At 32.9% G+C, this 21579-nt stretch overlaps 2 protein-coding genes across 2 annotated transcripts in view; one reads left to right on the top strand and one right to left on the bottom strand.

The window, feature by feature from the left end:
• The window catches only part of LOC140431245 (elongator complex protein 4-like), a 57606-nt gene extending 56938 nt beyond the window's left edge, over positions 1-668 (bottom strand). The window contains exons 1-2 of the mRNA XM_072519181.1: positions 443-668; positions 175-210 (exon numbers count right to left, since the gene is read on the bottom strand). Of these exons, the coding sequence (XP_072375282.1) occupies positions 175-210; positions 443-545 (139 nt within the window). The 5' untranslated portion in view covers positions 546-668. The remainder of the gene's footprint in view (positions 1-174; positions 211-442) is intronic.
• A 486-nt stretch (positions 669-1154) lies between these two features.
• On the top strand, positions 1155-16844 carry LOC140431246 (uncharacterized). Its single transcript, XM_072519182.1, has 4 exons — positions 1155-1340; positions 2541-2712; positions 9720-9848; positions 16573-16844. The coding sequence occupies exons 1-4, from the start codon at positions 1222-1224 to the stop codon at positions 16798-16800; spliced, it is 648 nt and encodes a 215-aa protein (XP_072375283.1). The 5' UTR covers positions 1155-1221; the 3' UTR covers positions 16801-16844.
• Positions 16845-21579: the final 4735 nt, after the last annotated feature.

The following is a 21579-nucleotide window of genomic DNA, read 5'->3' as shown; positions in this document are numbered from 1 at the left end:
TGGGTTGAAAGTTATATCGCAAGTGCTTAATCAGCCGCAATGATTCAACATTTAAAAAGGATTTACCAGTACTTATCTCGTTAGCAGTGGTATTACTATCTGTATTTTATTTGTCTAAATTGAATAATGCATACGACAATTTATTAATTAAATTAAAACTGCATGTGCACTTACCTATCAATACCACAGTTCCGACCGGTATTCCACCTCCTGCAAAAAAAACAAGGACTTTTCAAACAGAGAAATGTAACTGACCTTCCTACAAATTAAATAGTGAGGTACTACACGGTAAATTTAAAATTAAACAAGTCTGTACAAGTAGCAAAACCTTTAGAGTTACCCTAGATAAAAAAAAACTGAGTTAACAAAAAATCCAGGAATCAATTTTCGTTTTCCTGGACAAAAAGAACAAAGAAATTTCCGTATAACCTACAAAACTCACCTAACAGAGTATCCAGGGACGGTATTCCAGAAGAAACCAGTAAATGACCATTTTGGGAACTGTACGCTGTACCCGGAATGCTTTTTAGAGTTTTCTTTTCCATCAAATTTAATTTTTTTCTAATTGCGAAAATCCCGACGTTCCGTTTCTCTTCCTGCTTCCACTTACACACTTTTCACTTTTACCTCATGGAACTCAAACTCGAAATGGCATTTCTGACAAGCAGCAGCTGTTTGATCACGAAACACTTGTTTAATCGATCGTGTTTCCGATTCGGCGCGTGGATACAAATGCGGTTCTTTGTCCTTTGTACTCTTGCACTCACATATTTTTTATTGAATTTTTCCGCTTTATATAAAAAGTCAATGTTTTGAATACAAATACTTTTGTTTTTAATACGCTATCAGAATGTCATCAATAAAAAACAAGTTATTAGATTTATTATTAGCAACTGAAATTGTTTATAAGTAATATATGTGGTAGTATATCAACAATTAAAAAAATTATAAATACCTGCCATATTAAATGTTATGTAAATCCTTAGATATTAAAATAAGTGAGTCATGTTTGAATTAAATACTAAAATTTCTTTGTCAGTTTAATAAATTACAAATTACAATTTACAACAAAAAATAGTATTAAATTTCTATAAAATTTAAGTCTGTTCCCACAACGCTGCAAGTCCTACATTGAAATTGAAGAAGACTTTGACATTACATAATATGACAGAAAAAATTACCTAACCTCTAATATGTGCTAAATGGAAAACTGTAAATAAAATGGCATTACAAAAAGAAAAATACAGTAAAATTCCTGAAGATGCAGTTATTTTAACAGAGGACCAAGCTTTAATATATCAAACCAGATTAATGACCAATTGGCCAAATACGAAGGATGTGTAAGCTGAAATTTATATTTACTTGTGTAGATAGTACTCCAGTGATTAATAATCTTGGAATAGAGGTGTTGGATGATACTTTTACAAATAATAAATATCTGAATGGAGCTTTTTCTATTGTGTACTGTAAGAACGGACTGTTAATGTTTCTATAAGCTGCAAGTGCATGTATTGTTCAGATGATCAGATCTGGATTTGATTGATTGGTCCAGCAATATTATTGATATATTGCTTGCACAAAAGGGCCTATGTTGTCTCAGTATGAATTTAGTGAATACCTGCGGAGCGACCAGTGATAACATTTATTATAGCATCAATATTGCTGTCCATAAACCTCATAAATGGTCATCTACTCTGATATTCACTCCAAACTTTAAATGATGGTAATGAGATAAACTTTAGGTACCATATTACTATTAAACAGATCAGCTCTTGAGTGTATTAACACATTATTAACTATACAAATCCCCAGTAAAGGGAAAGTCATTTAGACAGGAAAACCTTATGATACACTATAAAATTATAAAACATAATTGGTTTTTTGTTTCCAACCTACCTAATAAGATCTTACTTTGATTTCAAAACTGTATTTTGAAAACTACTTCCAATCTAGACATCAAAATAACTAAATATTTAAAACAATTTTATCTGTTTCAAAAAATCTTGATTTATTTAATATTTATGTCACCTCTCCTTTTTTGTTAAAATTTTTATTGGAATTGTCAGGTTTTTCAAAAACCATTTTCAAGAAATTATTCTTAAAACTTTAATTTTAAGATGAAACAAGGTGCTTTTTGTTAAGAAATAATACTGGCCAATAAATTTTTCTTGTAATTATAATATGTGTACCAGGTGCACTTGTTTCTTTAGATGGTGAAAATATTTTCTGTTTTTACCTGCCACTCTACAAATTCTGAAGCTCTTCTGAATTCTCTAACTTTAGCCTTAACATTGAAGGTATTATAAAATTTATTAATTTGATTCCCATCTGCTGTTGCCTTGAAATTTTAGAATTTTGGGTAGCTATTTTTAAAACTATTCTATGCTTACTCTTAATGAAATTATTTCTCAGAATTACAACCGAAGAAGCCTGGTAGTTTTGTGATCTATCAGATCTTGGTCTTTAACTTCTATTATCAGTACTATTATGTTCTCTCATGTCTGAAATGATATATACAATTAACACTAGATTATTTTTAGGTTTGGGTTTAAATATGGATCAATAGCAATAGCTACTGCTAGTATGGTAACAGGAATTTATTTTAACCAACATTTTAGAGGAATGTTCAGGTTGCTCAACTATGGTCAAATGTCATCCTATCTACCAATAACTGCTGTACCAACTGCAATATCCTTATTTGCTCACCAACAGGTAATGAGGGCACATATTATACAATTTACTATAAGTTTTGGTTATTCTATAAGAAGGTATAACAAATTTTTTAGTGTTGACCTTAAAAATGACCCCTGAAAAAGTTTTTTTTTGTGTCTTGTGGGGAAAAACGATCAATTATATAATAAATGTACATTTCAAGTGAAGTAGTACTGTTAAATATTGTACATTTTCATTTTAAATGAGACCTGACAATGCCAAATATATTATCTTCCCACTTAAGAATGAGAGTGAATGGTTGGTTACCAGTGCAGTGAAAAGACAGGCACATATAGACTCTTCGCCATTCAACACATATTGTATGTTCCGATGAAAACTGTACAGTCTCAAAATTTACAAACTTTTTTTTTGTTTTAGTTTGTATTAGTTGTATCTTTTATATGTCAAAAAAACATGAAAATATTTCAACCATATACATAATATTAATAATTTTTTTTTAAATACTCAAGATGTTTTGAATTTTGCTACCTTTTTAGAGAAAATAAACCTTTAATTTCCATTATTATTCAGATGTTTAAAAAGTACTATTATGATAAAATAGGGTATGTCCAATGAAAAGTTAGGCTTATAAGCAAATTTTTAGTCTCAAAAACATTATAACAAATAGTAATATGGCACTAACGCAAGAATTTACAACATACAAAATAAATTTAACCTTACAATGAAACTTAGTCTTAGAAATGACTGTACTGAAGGCAAAACATTTCATTTAACAAAATCACATTTACTATTATGTAAATACAAACAATCACTTATTAAAGTAAAAACAAATTAAAAGGAACGGGAAGGTTTTTCAAAGATTTCATAGAATCCAAGATAATAACCTGGAATGGTTTTCTTTTGCAGTAAACCCAATAAACCATTTTTTCTGCTCTGAAATTTTAATAGGCGTGTGGTATATTGATTTAAATGAATAGTTTTCTCTTAGAGCTTTTGAATTACCAGATGCAAGTTTTACCTTTTCAAAATGTTCTTGACTGTATGAGGTCTTATTCGCTCCGTGCGTGACTGACGCGACACCTACCGCCTTCATCTGACAGTTTTGGACCTACCAATTTTCAGGTTAAGTTAAACATATGACATTAATGACATATGTTTGACATTGTTAAATACAGGCGAAATTGACAATTATTAATAATTAACTTTTTTATATTTTTTCAGTTTATGTACAAAATAAATGTAGTATTAAAAACTGGGTTTCTCAAAATTCATCATAATATATCTTTTTATATCCAAACGGAAAAGAAAAGTTAAAAATCTAGTACTGGCAAATCAAGTTTTTCACGTGAAAGAGCATATAATTAAAAACAGTAATAGTAAAAGTTATGATATAAAAGCTAAAGTCATCAGGCACTCTTCAGTTAGCATGAAGTCTTATAAAATATCATTTAAGGTAAATTATTTAAATATTTCAATTGCATAAAAATGAGGTTAGGTGATATTTCCTTTTTAATATTAATAGCACGGATCCATCTTTTTCTTTTCTCTAATTTATATGTAATCTTTGGGAACCTATAAAAACTACACTTACTATTTTTGGTATTATTAGCACAACTAAATACGCAACATGTATTTGCACACATTTTTGATAAAGTTTATGCGTAAAAAGATAGTGTCCAATTTTGTCATATTTCGCCGCTACGCACGCTGGCATCGTTTCAAGGTACCCCTACCATGGTCACGCACGGAGCGAATAAAAAAAACTGCCACGATTAGCTTTTGTAACTTGTAAAATTTTTATATCATTCATTTTAACAGTTTCAATTTCTATGTTTTTAGAAAAGTTAAGGCCTAGAGCATTGGCAAGAATCTTTAAATTGATCGTATGTAAATTCATTTACTTTGTAAGGATTACTGGAATTCTTGGCTGTCATTAAAGAAACGTATTGATCAGGAGTATATATAGGTCCAGATTTAAGGGTTTTTTGATGTTTCTCTCAATTACGGAATAAGTAGAATCATTTTCATTTTGCGTATGCCCTTTAATGAGACATTTGTGAGTAACTGAATTAAGGATAGGAATTACTGCCACAACATGAATGTACCGTTCGCGTCATAAAAAACTGGTACAACTCTTATTACCGAAAATCATGTTTTTCAAGTTGTGTAAGTTGATCTTGTCACATGTGTCATTCTAATTTCTAGGGCACTGTTGCCAGTTCAACGAAAATATTATATGAAATCAGCTAAAAGCAGGGCTGTGTGACAGACCGCCAGTTTTGAGTATTCTAAAAACTAAAACATCGAGCATTCTCGATCAGTCAGTCACATTAATTTTGTTTAAACATGCAATCCTAAAAAATTCTCATATTAATTTTGTAATTTTTCATTATCTCAATTAAGTACTCATACCTTGATTTGTGTTTTATTATAATTTATGAAAATATTTCAATTCAAATATAGTGATAAATAAAATCAATCTAGACAACTTTAAATTATTATAATAAAACATTACAGTGAGGTATTGGATCTGTCACTTTATAATCTACGTAGGATAAAGTATAATGTTAGTTTTTGTTAATGTTATCGTTTATATAATAAATAATAAATTAATTTTGGTAGTTGGCCTGTGACTAAACGTATTGATACAAAATACAGTTCGTGTTCGCTAGGTAATTGAAGTAAAAAATTAGATACAGTAGATGCGTTCCAATGTTCCCTGTGTCAATAATCTAGGTTTAAAGATCCTTCAAATATTTTGGATATTAGCTGAACCCTATCTCTGGTTATTAAATTTATTAAATACGGTTTTTTATTGTTAATGATAAAAATAATACCTATCTAATAATAACTTTATTTTTTTTTAATTAGATTTAGTGCAATTCCGTTATCTGTGATGGCAACAGCGAATTAATTCACGAACCACTGTATCCAGTCTGAACCCAGGTTTACATTGGGAAAAAAAAGTGTACCAGTTTTATATGACGGGAAGTGTACATACTTATTAAAAGACCTGTGCGGTTATCACTGTAAAAAAAGATGTATATATCTTCATTTGCACTTGCAGATAATTCCTGGATATGCTTAAAAACGCATGCGGCTATGTCGTTAGCTCCTCATGCCAGAAACAACACTCAACATCTTTTGTTTTCAAATCGAAGATGGTAAAATTGTAAGCATTTACTTTCGAGACGTAATAAAACATTGAAATTTCGTCTTTTGGACAAGGCAATGATGCTTGAAAATCATACACAGCAGCGATTAGCGATGATCTACACTGAGCTTCGTTTTTGTCTTTTTCATTTTCTAATCGTGATTTTTCGTTTATGTGGTCTTCATATACCTTTCTCATTACTTCTTTTTCACTTCCAAAAGCATTACTGTAGGCAGTACAATCTTCACACGCGTCTTTCATTGGAATGAAAAAACTAATCTTAAATTATTAGAAATCTTTATTATTACCATATTAAAGATTTTATGAAACATGACATAGTTAATATACTTTTCTTTTTTTTGTCAGTGCACATTTTAACATACCTAATCCTTATAAATACCACTAAGATTTCTACCTCCTGGGATATATTCTCTGCTAGACTTAGCTCGAATATAATGGCCCTCGACACGAGCAATTGATTGAATAAACACTAGCAATATTTTTAGTGACTCGTCAACAGAGTGATGATGTTCATGTATCCGAATAAAATGAAAAAGACAGTCAATATTTGTCGGATCTACTCTGTATGAGTACAAGAAACCAATTCGCTAATGATTTCTGCTTAGTTGAGGAGACATGTCGTGGAATGCAAATTTTAGATTCCCCATGTCTCTATTAACATCTTTATCAACGTCTGCTTTGCCTTGCAATTTTTTGAAGGCTCAGATTAAGGCAGAAATCTGAATTGTGTTTCGAAACTATTTTACGGATTTATTATCAGGATGTCGCTATTGCGTCCATTTCGAAGCCATTTTAGTGTTGCTTCTTAAAGACAGAAAAGATTTATTTTTCACGTTGAGAACGCCTATGAATATCTGTTCTGATGAGCCCTATTATGGCGAAATACGTATAAACAGATACATAGACGCTTTGTACGTGAAATCAAATCTTGACTGTCTTTTTCATTTTATCTAATTAATAATATCATATTTATAGCAGTTGAACAATAAAAAATATAATTTAGAGACTAACCCACAGCGGCATTCAATTCGTTTTAAAAGCAGACCTCAATACTTTTACTGGCGCTAAAGGTTCAGGCTAAAATGTTGTATTTGCTGATTGCTCTGAATAAACTAACTCCTCACAAAAATAATTATGCTGCTGATCTACATGAGAACCTAAAAAAATAGGTTAGGTGATATATAGAATCTAATTAACACAATAATTTATAGGTATTTACCTAGATTAGATTAGAAACAGCAGAGCACATTTTATGTCAGTGTGACAGTGCGGTTCTTTGCATTAGGAGAAGAAAATTCACCGGCAAATAGCTACATGGAAGGTACAGTCTCGAAGCTACTAGACTTTATAAAAAGGGTCAGACTAGAGAATGTTATCTAGGACTAGAGGACCACAATAGATCTAAAGAAGTCGCAGTGGAATAGGCCGAAAGGCCACCTCTCTTAATCTAATCTAGGTATTTATCTAACTCTTTAATCATTATGTTTTGGCTGCGAGATTCATATAATATTTTATCAACAAAAGGTACATTCCCATTTTCCTTTGACTCGGTTAATGCTTTTCGGGCGTTAATATTTTCTTTAAGATTTTCCAAAAATACTCTTCTGCTTGCCATTTCCAAAAATTATATGGACCTATAAAAAATAACTTTATTAGATACTAATATTTTCTTTTCAGCAAAACAACCAATATAAGTAAATATGCGACATTAACGAAAACGTAACCGAAAACTAACGTTAAATAATACGTCGAAAAGAATACAATATCATAATTAAACACAGTCTGATGTAGAGTTTGTGACTAAAACAATACACTTACGAATTTAAATCAATTTTTTGTCCAACTTTATCTGAAACAGTAGACAATTACGGAAATATACTATTACACTGATAAAGATTGCGTCATATCCAAGTAAATTTTTTAACGAAAACTATGCAATTTCAACATTACATGATTTTAAATAGAAGAATGTTTGAAAATATTATGAGCAAAGTTAAGTAAATTAGAAATTATATACTATTAATGATAACTAAAGATTTTACCGTTTTAGAGTGAAAGAGATGCACGATCTTTCAAAATTTAAAACTAACCAATGCGATCCCTAGCGGATATTTCTTGAATTACAATTCCAGAATACTATTCCAGATAAAATATTGATGATACTGAGCGTTCTTATTCGCTCCGTGCGTGACCATGGTAGGGGTACCTTGAAACGATGCCAGCGTGCGTAGCGGCGAAATATGACAAAATTGGAATCATGGCATCTTTTTACGCATAAATTTTATCAAAAATGTGTGCAAATACATGTTGCGTATTTAATTGTGCTAATAATAGCAAAAATAGTAAGTGTAGTTTTTATAGGTTCCCAAAGATTACATATAAATTAGAGAAAAGAAAAAGATGGATCCGTGATATTAATATGAAAAAGTAAATATCACATAACCTCATTTTTATGCAATTGAAATAGGAAATATTTAAATAATTTACCTTAAATGATATTTTATAAGGCTTCAAGCTAACTGCAGAGTGCCTGATGACTTTAGTTTTTATATCATACCTTTTACTATTACTGTTTTTAATTATAAATATGCTCTCTCACGTGAAAAACTTGATTTGCCAGTATAAAATTTTTCCTTTCTTTTCCGTTTGGGGTTAAAAAGATATATTATGATGAATTTTGAGAAACCCAGTTTTTAAAACTACATTTATTTTGTACATAAACTGAAAAAATATTAAAAAGTTAATTATTAATAATTGTCAATTTCGCCTGTATTTAACAATGTCAAACATTATGTCATATGTTTAACCTGAAAATTGGTAGGTCCAAAACAGTCAGATGAAGGCGGTAGGTGTCGCGTCAGTCACGCACGGAGCGAATATACTTAACTCAATTTCGTAAAAAAATTGGAGATTGTATACTTTTCATGCGAAGAGACGATATAGTTTTAAGCTTGTCATTTTGTAGTACTTAAGGTCAAATAAAGTTTAGTTTGTTTTTATGAATATAATTGCTAAATTAATAGGCTTTAAGTGGCAACAGGGTAAAATCAAAGGCAGAAGAAGCGTAGGAAGACGTAAAATTTCGTGGCTACGCAATCTCCGTGAATGGTTTGGATCCAGTTCAATTGAACTATTCAGGCGCGTAACCAACAAAATTATAATTACCAGAATGATTTCCAATCTCCGATAGGAGCGGAACTTGAAGAAGAAGGCAACGTAAACAAGAAGTATAGTTAATTATTTTATAAATTTATATATAATCATTAAAAAATAGGTTTTTCAAAAACTCCTTTAAAACTATATAATATGTATATTACTTAGAACTGCATATTGAAAAACTGAAACATTTTTGCAACTAATCCAGGAAGTAAGTTTAACTCAAGCCAACCAAACATCTCAACTACTCAATAGAGTACGTTAAAGGCACACAGAATTTGGAAAAAGAAAAGTTTTTAGCCAGTGGTTTGGCAGTCTTCAGATATGTAGCAGAAACCACAATGCTTACAAAAATATCAGTAGAAAAATCCTGATGAACTGTGTGTTCAAAACAGAGAAGTGTAGGTAGATGGTACGATTTGCAAGATATGAAGGACATCATATGAACAACAAATTTGCTTGAGTATAGACTACTGACAGACAAGAGAAGCTGGGGAATGGAACAGGATGGAACAACAATGTTAAAAGAATTGCATTCAACTAGAAATACCTAGAGGAGGCTAAGCTCAGCAGTGAACAAACCAAGGCTGATTGATGATGTCATATCTGGGATAGCACAATGTCACAATCACAGTTTGGCACAGAAGTATTAAGCTTTTATATATCCTCTAGCATAGCAAATGTTATTATTAGCATTAATTTTAAATTTTTTTAGTTTGTTCTAGGTCCTCTTTTACTGGACCGAAAAGACTGTCCAGTATGCTTACAAACAAGAGCCTCAGCGATACAGGCATTGTGTGGATGCTTACTGCCCTTAGTTTTATCACCAATTACCTCATTAGCGGTAGGTATATATAGGCTGTAGTTAAAACTAGCTAAGGTGTTGCTCAATTATTATTTTTATTTAGAATTTTCTACATAAGAATTAGAAATTGGTGTGAAGACATACCAGTACAGTATTTGAAAGGATTTGACTAATTTTTTTTTTGTTTTTTCTTTTACTAAATCAATGGTTTGTTTCTTATTCGGAGTATGCTTCTTTGTGAAATGGAACATCAACTGTCTTTTTAGTTATCAAAGAAATGGTACTAAATATATTTTTGGCTTACCTTTCATGGCCTGCACCTTATCTGACATGTGAACTAAATTAGATCGTTGTGATTGGGCTACAAGATTAGACAGTTGGCAATTATTGGTGAACTCATATTTTTAGTGACGAGTGTGCCATAGTAATTGGTGTCATTAAGTCTCATTTTTTACTTTGGTACAAGCACATCCTTGCGGACAGCAGAGAAGGACTACAGATCTTGGTTGATCGCATTACCCAATATTGCGAAGGGTATGGAATGGCACTGAATACAAATAAAACAAAAATCATGGTGGTAAGTAAGAACAAGATTGAGGAAGACAGTGTTAATGCTAAAGAGTATTGAGATGTTACGTGTTCTCTGTCCTGTTGTATGGAGTTGAGGCCTGGACAATTACAGAGGCGACAGAGAAAATACTCATTAACTTTGAAATGTGGTGTTATCGAAGAATGTGGAAAATATCTTGGACACAACACATAACAAATGCGGAAACGCTACGAAGAATGAAAAAAGATAAAGAAATACTCAACACTATAAAGAAAAGAAAAATGAGGTACTTTGGTCACATACTAAGAAACGAGAAATACGAATTGATGCGGCTAGTCATACAAGGGAAGGTGAAAGGCAAAAGAGGACCGGAGAGAAGACGCACGCACTAGCTGAAGAATCTGAGACAATGGAGTGGGAAAACGTCAATAGAACTTTTCAGAACGGCTGCAGATAGAGTCAAATGGGCCATGATGATCGCCAATGTCCTTAGGGATGGGGCACGTTAAGAAGAAGACAAGTACAAGCACTTACATTTTCACACTTAGAGCAACATTGGTACTAAAAGTGGTTTTTGGGACTGTTAAAAATTAAATTACTCAATATGATCATCATGACATGACAGGTGACCGTTAAAAAAGTGCATGAGAATATTATCTTGCTCCTATAGCATGGGTCAAGGGTGCATATTCGAATATATATTATATATTCACACTTATTATAATAATCTCAGAATTATTGAGATGCCGGCAGTAATTCAAGACTTCTAATATTCCCATCAATTCTGCCGAATATATTTTTGTGTTTGTATTTTTTACCATTGTGTTTTACCATTTTTTGATTTTTAACGTGTGGATCATATATTGCACAGGCTGCTCCCTCCCTACTTTTTGAGGTATCAGTGTAAATTTGATATCAATTTGGCACTAACTCTTACATCTGTTTCAAACATTAGATTTCTCATTTGTTTTGGATATTTCGAATAATCCCATAAAATTTATCCGTATTTTCATTTCTTAAAAATTATAGGGTGAATACTTTCCTTGGGTTGAGTTTACCGAAAGTACAAGCTGATAATAGCCACAAATGTCAAACATGGAAAAAAAATTTCGGTTTAGCAGTGTTGGCATGTTTTTGTAATGTATATATGCTGTATGCTTCAAATATAAAAAGATAAAACTTTTCTGGTACTTTGTCTCCAAGTGTCTATAGTATTCTGCAATACAAGGTGATTTCTTTTTGCCAGTATTTATTCGTTAAATTTTGTACTGCTAATCAATGAATTTTATCAATTATATTTGATTCTTTATGAATTAGTTTAATTAAAAATTGACCGCCTATTTTGCATCTTCTCATTGCCATTGGCATTTTAAAACACCCTATAAATAGTAGACTTTAGAGCGCCTTAACACAGCCTTAAAAATTTGTCCACAACGACTATTTTTACTCCTTGACTAATTTCAGTTTAATCATTATAAATAACTACGTCATCTGCGAATTGTAAAAATTTCGAAAATATTTTTCTGTTACCATACATCTTAATTATTTTTTTATTAAAACATTCTGGATGACCAATAAGTGACATTTTGTTATAGAGAATACTATGGTTGAAATTGTCGTATTCTCTTCTATGTTCATAAATACAGCTGTAACTGCCTTCTGTAACTGTTTCAGTAAACCTGATGACCTATATTTTCGGTGTTACAATATCCTCTCCTAAATCCAAATTGGGAGGCCGATATTTTATGATTATTTTCTAACCATTTTTCCAATCTCCACTTAACCATTCTTTCAAATGTTTTATTAATACATCCTAAGGAGATTCTTGCATTTCTGGATTTTTGTAGGGCTTTTTTCTTCTTATTACGCCGTTTCCTTTCGAAGATTGGCGATCCAAATGGCAATTGTAGCTTTGGAAACTGCTTCACGAAAGATTTCTTTGGATGAGCGGTCAAACCATCTCTTCAGGTCTTTCAGCCACGAGTTCTGGCATCTTCTAACTGATCATTTGCCCTTAACTTTACCTTTCAATATGATTTTGAGTAATTCATATCTTTCACCTCTCAACACATGACCCAAGTATTGTATTTTTCTCTCTTGGATTATGCTGAGTAATTCTTTTTGTTTACTCATGCGCCGAAATATCTTACCATTGGTAACTTTTTGTATCCATGGAATTCTCAGCATCCGTCTGTATATATATATTTCAAAGGCAATATTCTTTTTTCTGTTTCAGAGTCCATTGTCCAACTTTCACAGCCACTCAGCAAAACAGAGAAAACGTAATATCTGATCATTCGAATTCTGAGCTCTAGACTAAGGTCTGATCTTGTAAAAAATGTTTTTATGTTCATGAGTGTTTTTCTCGCTTGTTCGACTCTTGATAGGATTTCTTTTTTTTTTTTTTGATTACACTGGCTGTTGATATTTGCTCCCAAATATTATATGGAAGTTATCTGTTCTATTATTTGTCCCTTGACATACAAATGTACGTTTTTTGGTATCTTTGAAAATACTAGAATTTTAGTTTTGGAAACATTTAGATGTAAACCGAATATTTCGCTATGACCAACTACCGCATTTATTATATTTTGTAGTTCTTGTGCGTTGCTGCTATTAGGACGGTATCTGAATTGTTGCCGTTTGGTGCCAATATAGTTCTGAGATAATTCGCAAGTCTTGTTCGTAAATTCCAGTTGTTCCCAGAATTTCGATCATCTTTTTATGGTTAACGCAGTCAAATGCTTTTCGATAATCAATAAAACATGCATATACATCTACATTCATGTCTCTGCATCGTTAACACATTTATTTCAAAATCCGAATTGAGTGTCACTCATCAGAAATTCACACTTCTTGTAAATTCGTGTATGAATGATTCTGAGAAAAGTTTTAAGAACATGAGACATCATGCTTAATATTCGATAGTCATCGCAGTGTGAGGCATTGGATTTTTTTGTTAATGTTACGAATGTTGATTTTAGCCAGTCTGATAGTATTTTACCTGTTTCATATATCTTATTGAATAGTGCTGATATTAAGTCAAGGCTTTTATTTTCGTTCTCAGCAATTAATTTAAGTATTTCGTCATTGATATTGTCTGGACCGGTGGCTTTTCCATTCTTCTGAGCTTTTACTGCATAAATAACTTCTTTTGTTATTTTTTGACCTTTTTTATTTATTGGATGGTGGATCCAGGATATGTTTAAGTAGATTTTATATACTTCTTGAAGTTGTTATCGAGTAGAATGAAGTCAATTTGATTTCTAACTTTAGGGCTTTAGAAATGAAAAAAATAGAAACCCACTCCAACTAGATGGATAACATTCGGTATTCTATATTTGATTGTAAATTGCCAGTAGCATATTCTTTGCCTCTTCTCCCAATTTACTCTTAATCATGATACATTGAACATGTCTAGCTCTGGAGCTGTATTTTTATTATATTAGAGCTATACTTTTATACTAGCTTCCAATTCAGTCATAGTAAATGCTTTTACTAATAATGTTTTTTCTTCATTAATCGAATATATAATCTTTTGAGCTTGACCCGGTTGACAAATTTTATTAAAACAATTTGTTATCCAATTTCTTTCCATTATTGTTCTTATGGTTGGTTTATAGCTATTATTTAACTTTTGGATTTGACTCCAAATGGTTTTATATTTGTACTAGCTGACACGCCGAACTTCGCACCGCAATAAAATTAAATTTTGTATCAAAATTCAATAAGCTCCTCTTTCGAGTCTGTGAAGTAACAAAAACCTCGTGGTAGTGAAATGAACCCGGTCGAGCTCTCAATAGCCACTTTACCATTTCCAATATCTAACAACTGCTTTGAAAACACAATTGCACTTTGATGTTAAAGCTACACCCAAGGAAACTGTACACCTGGAAATCTCCACATGATTCTGTGGGAAGGATTGTAAGAAATCATATTGTTTACATGCTAGTAAACAAGAGGTATAGAAGGTTACAAGTAAGTCGATGAAGAAGTATGATGTTATAAAACTGAAAGATCCCAATGTTCGACTGAAGGTGAGTGAAAACATCAATACAAAGACAAAGGTGCTAAAATGCAGAAATGCAGGATTTATAGAGGAGCGTCTGACCATTATACAACAAACAGTGAGAGAAATAAAAGAACAACACCTGAAGAAAGATACAGAGAAACGGAAATCGTGGATGACCGATGAAATACTTGAACTTATGGATCAGAGAAAAAAAACAAAGAAAATCTCAAATAATATAAAGGAATACATACCATCGTTAGAAAAAAGATAAGAGAAGCCAAAGAAAACAAAAAACAGAACAATTTCAAGAAATAGAGGAGTATCAGAGTCGATATAATAACTTTAATGTCCATCGAAATTTGAAGGAAATAGGTGAAAAGTTCCGAAAACTCAACAGCGGAAAAATAACAGATAATGAATGCAATCTTGCCATAACCAAAGAAGATAAAAAGAAAGTATGGAAAGAATACTTGGCGAAACTTTTCCACGACCTTAGAACAATACAAGAACCCACCATTGAAGAAAATTCAGGTCCTGATATCCTACCCGAAGAAATTACGGCAACCGTCAGACAAATGGAGGATGGAAAGGCAACCGGGATTTAATAAAATTCCTGCAGAACTGCTGAAGATATTAGATACAGAACAAATAAAAATAATAACTGAAATATTTAATGAAATATACAAGGCAGGAAAAATGCCAGTAGTGTCGCTCAAATCGAGGTTCATACCATTGCCCAAAAAATCAGGAGTAAAAGTTTGTGAAGACTATAGGACCATAAGTCTAATGAGCCATCTACTGAAGCTGTTTGGTACGAGGAAAGCTTTATTTAGCGTTCAGGTATTGTTTCAGAAATGTTGAGATGTCAGCTGTGATGTTTTTGCATGCCTGATTGACTACAAGAAGGCTTTCGATAGAGTCAAGCATGAACAAATGATGAAAGTGCTGAAGAGGACACGGATTGACGAAAGAGACCTAAAAATAGTAGCTAACCTGTACATGATACTATGACTAACAAGATAGGATCTTCCCGTAGCACAAAATCGGTCGTGTTCGCGCATGCCGTCATTGGAGAGTAGAATTTGAATTCTTGTTAAAGTTAAATGGGATTTTTATGCATTCTGTGATGAAATTATTCAATTAGCAAAATAATAATATTAAATAAAGGTTTAATAATTACAATAATCGTACACAAAAGGATATCTCCAAACTATTTATTAAAGATTATTTATTGACACATACAAAAAACTGACATTACGAACGTGCAACTCTCCAGTTACGTCACGACTTATGCGCAATATCTTATCTTTTTAATCATAGTATCATGAACCTGTATTGGAATCAATCAGCGGTGGTCCGAATAGATGGAGAATATACAGATCAGGTCAAAATCTTATCTGATAATAACCATTTTTCCTCGTAAAAAAGACGTTAAATATTAAGTAGAAGCATAAAACGATGCAATAAAATTATAGATAAACTTATAAATAACATGTCTTGTGAAGAAGAGGAATGCTGATAATAAAACGAAAATTTTTGTAAAGTTTCCAGAATTTTGGCCAATGGCTGTCAAAATAAAGGTGATATATATAGGAGATAACTCTTTATTTATTTTATGAATCATAGCTTCTTTGTTAGTCATAGTATGGCGCCATCTATTAGTGATATTGCGATTTAAAATGACTGAAAAAATTATGTTAAGGTGTTTCAGTACAATTTTTTGAAAATTATATTTTACATTATCTGAATTTTAGTATCGATCTTTTGTTTTTCAGCTTGTTTTACCATATTTTATTGACAGATATACTTTTAATTTTTTACTTTCCATTTAATGCCTGTATTTTGTTAGTTATTTTTTATGTAGTTTTTATTTTAAACCTGCTTAGAGTAAATCTATGATTACTAGAAACGAATTGATCGAGATTAGTGAATCGATTCGTGACGACGCCCTCTTGTGACGCTAGTTCCGTGACACTCTCCTCAGTATTTTACTATAGAGAAAAAAGAAAATACAATGTCAGTATTACAAGCTTCGCTTCAAAAAATATGTTATCCAATCTCCTTTCATTATTGAGCTTATAGTTTATAGATATTATTTAAATTTTATATTTGACACCAAATGGTTTTTATATTTGTATTTCTATTTAAAGAGACACAAAAAGATTTTATACGCGCATTGCATAGATTTGTTTCTGTTTTAGCTAGTCCATCGATACCACACATACGACATGCCCTATATAACGAAAGAACCACGAAAAGCGTTCCAGGTTCTAGCAAAAATGTTCAAACCGATCAAGAATGTGACGTTTTACTTGTTTTTGGGACACGCGTTCCTCGGCAGTCTGGTGACCTACTTAGAGGCTGATTCGATCAACACAGTTGACATGAAATTAGCGCTAGCAGAAACAGAAGAAGAGTTTCATAATTGAAGGACAATGAAATGCATTGATGTGATAATTGTTTTTGTAAATATATTTAGTGTTTTTTAAAAAGTGATTTGTTTTTTATTATACCTACTCAAGAAAATCATCGTTAATTTTAAAAATAAATAGAAACTTTGGCAAAAAGTAAAATCTTGTCTTCGTGACTGTTTCAATATAGAGTATTTCTGCATTTATATGATATGGTGAATTATTATTATGCAAATTTTAAAATACTAGTAAAACTTTAATAATGATTTCTATCACGACAACAAGGAAATGGTAGAACAATATAAAAAATAATTCCTTAAAAAAAAAAGAACAAATAATATAGATATCAAGCTATTGACAAATCTACTTAAATGTAAATACATTACAATTATAATGAGAATTCCAAAGTGGGCAAAAGTAAACAAGAAAACGTCATAAGCCAAAGGCAATATTTTCCTCAGAATTACAACTAAAATATGGTGGGGTTGCGAGGTTGCAACATCTTTGTTGTTTTATCCTACTTATATTCAATACATTTTAGGTTAGATTAGGTTAGGTACTTCTTTTTATGGTTCAACTTCCAAGAATGTTCCAACAAAGATTTTTCACTTAGGGTTTAGGGACGATTAAATATTGGAGGGGCACTTTTTACAATAGAAGTTCTCTTTCAATGATCTAGAAACGTTAATCTTTTTTTTTGCGTTGCATGACGCTTTTCCAACGTCCAATTGTCCATGCGCTAAACATAGAAACTCTTAAGTTAAAATCCGCAAACTTCCAACGGTTGGATTTGTGCTTTGTTTATTGTCATTGCAAAAGCCAAACGCACGGGAAATTGTAAACGTTTAAAATCAAATGATACGTTAGTTCAAATCATCGATATACGCGGGATCAAGCCATTTTTCCTTGATGATGGTTATCTCATTGATATTAATCATTAGTCTTTTCACAGTCAGTCTCATTCCAATTCCATTCTTATTGTGTGAGAGACAGGAGACCGGCTTTGTTCTCATCCCTACTCCATACTGTTTACTGGGTGCGAAGTGCCTTTGGTGGTGGACGCCTGGTGGGAATAAGTAATCTAGTGATAATTGATCAGTTATCGACTAGGTATTTTTTCATTAACTCCAATTAAAATTACAATCGATCCAAAAATAAAGAATAATAAGTAATTTGTTTGTTTACATAGCATGTAGGAGCCTCTTCCAGTGGATAGTTCCTTTTCTTTATTTCTTTTTCTTAATGTGCCTATCCGTTACGAATGTTGGCGATCATCCTGGCAATCTTTATCTTATCTGAAGCAGGGGAAAGCTGCAAAGATGTTGTATTGAACCAGATTCTGATGTTCTTTAACCAAGATGTTCTTCTTCCTGGACCTCGTTTTCCAACTATTTTTCCTTGCAGGATGGCTTGAAGGAGAGCATATCTGGATTTATTTCGCATAATATAAAAAAGGAAAGAGAAGACGTAGCATCGCAGCATTCTTGCTTTTGTATCAAGAGAGAGGTTGTGACTCTTGAAGACATCCGATTGAAGGTGGATCTAGCTTTTCCGATCCGTGCTCTAATCTTCTGATTGTTTGTCCATTCTACAAGGGATTGGTTGACGTAGAGTTGACCTTCTGTTATCCTTTTCTTGCTTATTGCCATAAGCTTTGTCTTCTTAACGTTTATATTGAGTCCATATTGTTGACTGTAACACGTGATTTTGTTCATAAGAACTTGTAGGTCTTCTAAGTTGTCCGCAAATACTATGGTGTCATCTGCATATCTAATGTTGTTTAGCCGGTAACCATTTAGTAGAATACCTTTTTCAGTTTCGTGCAAAGTTTCGATAAATATTCTTTGAGAGTACAGATGGAAGATTAGAGGAGACAAAATACAGCCTTTCCTCACTCCATGATTCTCACATAGTCAGTGTGTTCACCTTCAACTCTGAGATTTGCTGTCTGATTCCAGTAAAGATTTCTAATTATTTATAGATCTTGGTTGTTAATTCCTGTTTCTTTTAGTATTTACGTCATCTTGGCGTGCTGTACTTGATCAAACGCTTTCTCGTAATCAACCAGACACGCGTATACGTCGCAGTTGATGTCTCCGCATCTCTGGAATAAGACTTTTACTGAGAACAAAGCCTCTCTAGTACCAACAGCATTTTTGAACCCGAACTGGTTGGGGGAAATTTGACTTTCACACAGCTTGTAGATTCTCTTATGAATTATTTTTAGGAACAATTTTAGGAGATGAGTCATGAGACTTATAGTACGGTAATCTTCGCATTTTCTGGCTCCTAGTTTTATGGAAGTGCAATAAACTCAGATTTCAGCCATTGTGTTGGTATTTCTCCAGAGTTGTATATGTTGTTGAATATCTTTGCTATTATTGCTATTGATTCATTGTCCATTAGTTTGAGTAATTCTGCTTGTATATTACCAGGGGCTTGCCGCTTTGCCATCCTTTAACTGTGCTATTGCGGAATAAACTTCCTGCTGTAATATTCTTGGTCCATCATTTACCTCTTCTTCTAGCTCAAAGGTGTTATCTCTTTGGTTTTCAAATAGTTATTCTAGATATTCTTTTCACGTTCTTATTTTACTCTGTTTGTCCAAGATGATGTTTCCGTCAGAATCAGTTATATTTCCTTTCTGCTTTCGTCTTAGTCCCCCTGTGAGTTCTTTAACTATCCTGTGTACATTGTGACTATTGTACTTTGACTGCAGAGTCTCAATTTCTTCGCATCTTCCTTTTGCTTCTTTTTCTTCCGCTTCTCTGATTTTCGTTCTTATTAATATATTTATGGTTTTCTCATTCTGTTCTCATCTGTCATCCACGATTTTTTCTTCATTATTCTATCTGTCTTTAAGTGTTTATACTTTACATTTTGCACTATTTCTGTAATATGTTTGATCGTTTGTTCTTCGTTCGATTCGTTTCTAATTGTCACTTGCTCGTTTAACGTGGCTTGGACTCTCATCCTCGAATCAAGGTCTTTCAGCATACGTAGGTCGTATGATTGTGCTTTCCTTTTCTGCACTGTTTTGAGTTTGACTTGAAATACTCCCACCAGTGGAACGTTGTCTGTCTCCAAGTCTGCTCCAGAATAAGTCTTGACAGATGTAAAGCTGTTTCGGAATCTTTCATTTACTAAAATGTAGTCTATTTGATTCCTAATAATTCTCCCGAGTCTGTCTGGGATTTCCAGACTGTTCTGGGATGTACAGCTTGCGAGGTGGTAATTGGAAGAATGTGTTGGTGACACCTAGTTTTGAGTCTCCTGCGAATTTTTCTAGGAGGTCTCCTCTCTTGTTTCTGACTCCAAGTCCATGTGCTCCAATGTACTGTCTTATCTCCAACTCCAATCTTGGCATTAAAATCGCCCATACTAATGAGAACTTCCTGTCGAGGAATTTTCTGTATGATACTGTTGATGTTCTGCTAGCACTCAATTGATTCTTCCTTCCCTTTGTCTGCAGTGAGAGCATAGGCTTGGATTTTGTTTATATTAATAGGGTTGGCTTCTACTTATAGTAACATCACTCTCTCATATATTGGTGTAAAGTTAGTAACGCATTTGGCAACCTTGGGTGATACGATTATTCCGACTCCATATTCATGTAATCCATCACTTTTTCCCAATTAATATACCTTGTGATCTTCTATTTGTATTTCTCCAGAATCTGGCCATCTCATTTCTGCTATTCCCATGATTGCAATATGCATTCTCTTCAGAGTGCGTTTCATAAGCGTATGAGTATTTATGCACCTTGTGTTCCCGCTCATACCTCGGGGTGTTGACTACAGACTGTATGGCTCGTCCAGCATGCCATAGCATGGAGGATAGAGTGCGCGTCATTTTTACAATGGAGACACCCCACTCCATGGCCTGACTATCTTTATTTAGCAACTGTGAATGTTACTAATTTATTGTAAATAGTTACATTAAAAAGTATGTAAGTTAAAAGCGATAAAATAATAAAACACAATCACAACTACATATCACATAATTAAGGTAGAATTTAAAATACAGTTGGTTTTGGTTAAACATTAAATCTGTTTGGTAGATCATTTGGTTTAAAACGTTTCAGCCTACGCACTTCATTATTGTCATCAAATAACTGCTTCGCGAGTACATTGGGGCGCACTTTTATTCGTTCACCATAGTTGACACTGTAACTTGTTACAACTTCTTTTACCCAAGGCACTTCCAGATCTTTTTCTATAGAGGAGGATGTAACATAACATGAAGCATTTACTATAGACCTTAACACTTTATTCTGGAAGCGTTGGAGGATTCATCATTCAATCTTCGCTTATCCACTGCTGGACATAGATGTTCCTCATAATTTTCCATCTATTTCGATCTTGTGCCTCTTGCATCCAATTCCTATGACAACGTTTTAGATCGTCAGTCCAACGTGTTGGTGGACGACCTCTGCTTCGGTAGGCATCATCTCTTGGTCTCCATTCCAGTATCCGCTTTGTCCATCTATTATCTGTCATTCGAGCCACGTGACCTGCCCAGTTCCATTTCAGTGTTGCTACTCTCTCTACTGCATCAGCCACTCCTGTTCTTTGTCGTAGCTGGCGATTTGTGATCTTGTCTTGTAGTGAAACGCCCAACATAGCACGCTCCATCGCCTTTTGACACACACGGATCTTTTGAACTGTTCTCCTTGTCATGGTCAACGTTTCCGCACCGTAAGTTAACACTGGCAAAACACACTGATATAAAAAAATATATTAAAAAGTATATTAAAAACATGTAGCTCCTCAAGTATTAAATTTATCCATTGTCATC

The sequence above is a fragment of the Diabrotica undecimpunctata genome, unplaced genomic scaffold (assembly GCF_040954645.1).
Source record: "Diabrotica undecimpunctata isolate CICGRU unplaced genomic scaffold, icDiaUnde3 ctg00000602.1, whole genome shotgun sequence".
NCBI lineage: Eukaryota > Metazoa > Arthropoda > Insecta > Coleoptera > Chrysomelidae > Diabrotica > Diabrotica undecimpunctata.
The sequence above is the reverse complement of the archived record's forward strand: the minus strand, read 5'-3'. Positions and strand labels throughout refer to the sequence as shown.

What these genes read in the sequence shown, in the direction of transcription:
- LOC140431246 (XM_072519182.1), top strand. Translation starts at nt 1,222, where the DNA reads ATGGCATTACAAAAAGAAAAATACAGTAAAATTCCTGAAGATGCAGTT. An exon ending in TGGCCAAATACGAAGGATGT is followed by an intron (nt 1,341 to 2,540) that starts GTAAGCTGAAAT and finishes GATTATTTTTAG; the next exon opens with GTTTGGGTTTAAATATGGAT. An exon ending in CACCAATTACCTCATTAGCG is followed by an intron (nt 9,849 to 16,572) that starts GTAGGTATATAT and finishes TTTCTGTTTTAG; the next exon opens with CTAGTCCATCGATACCACAC.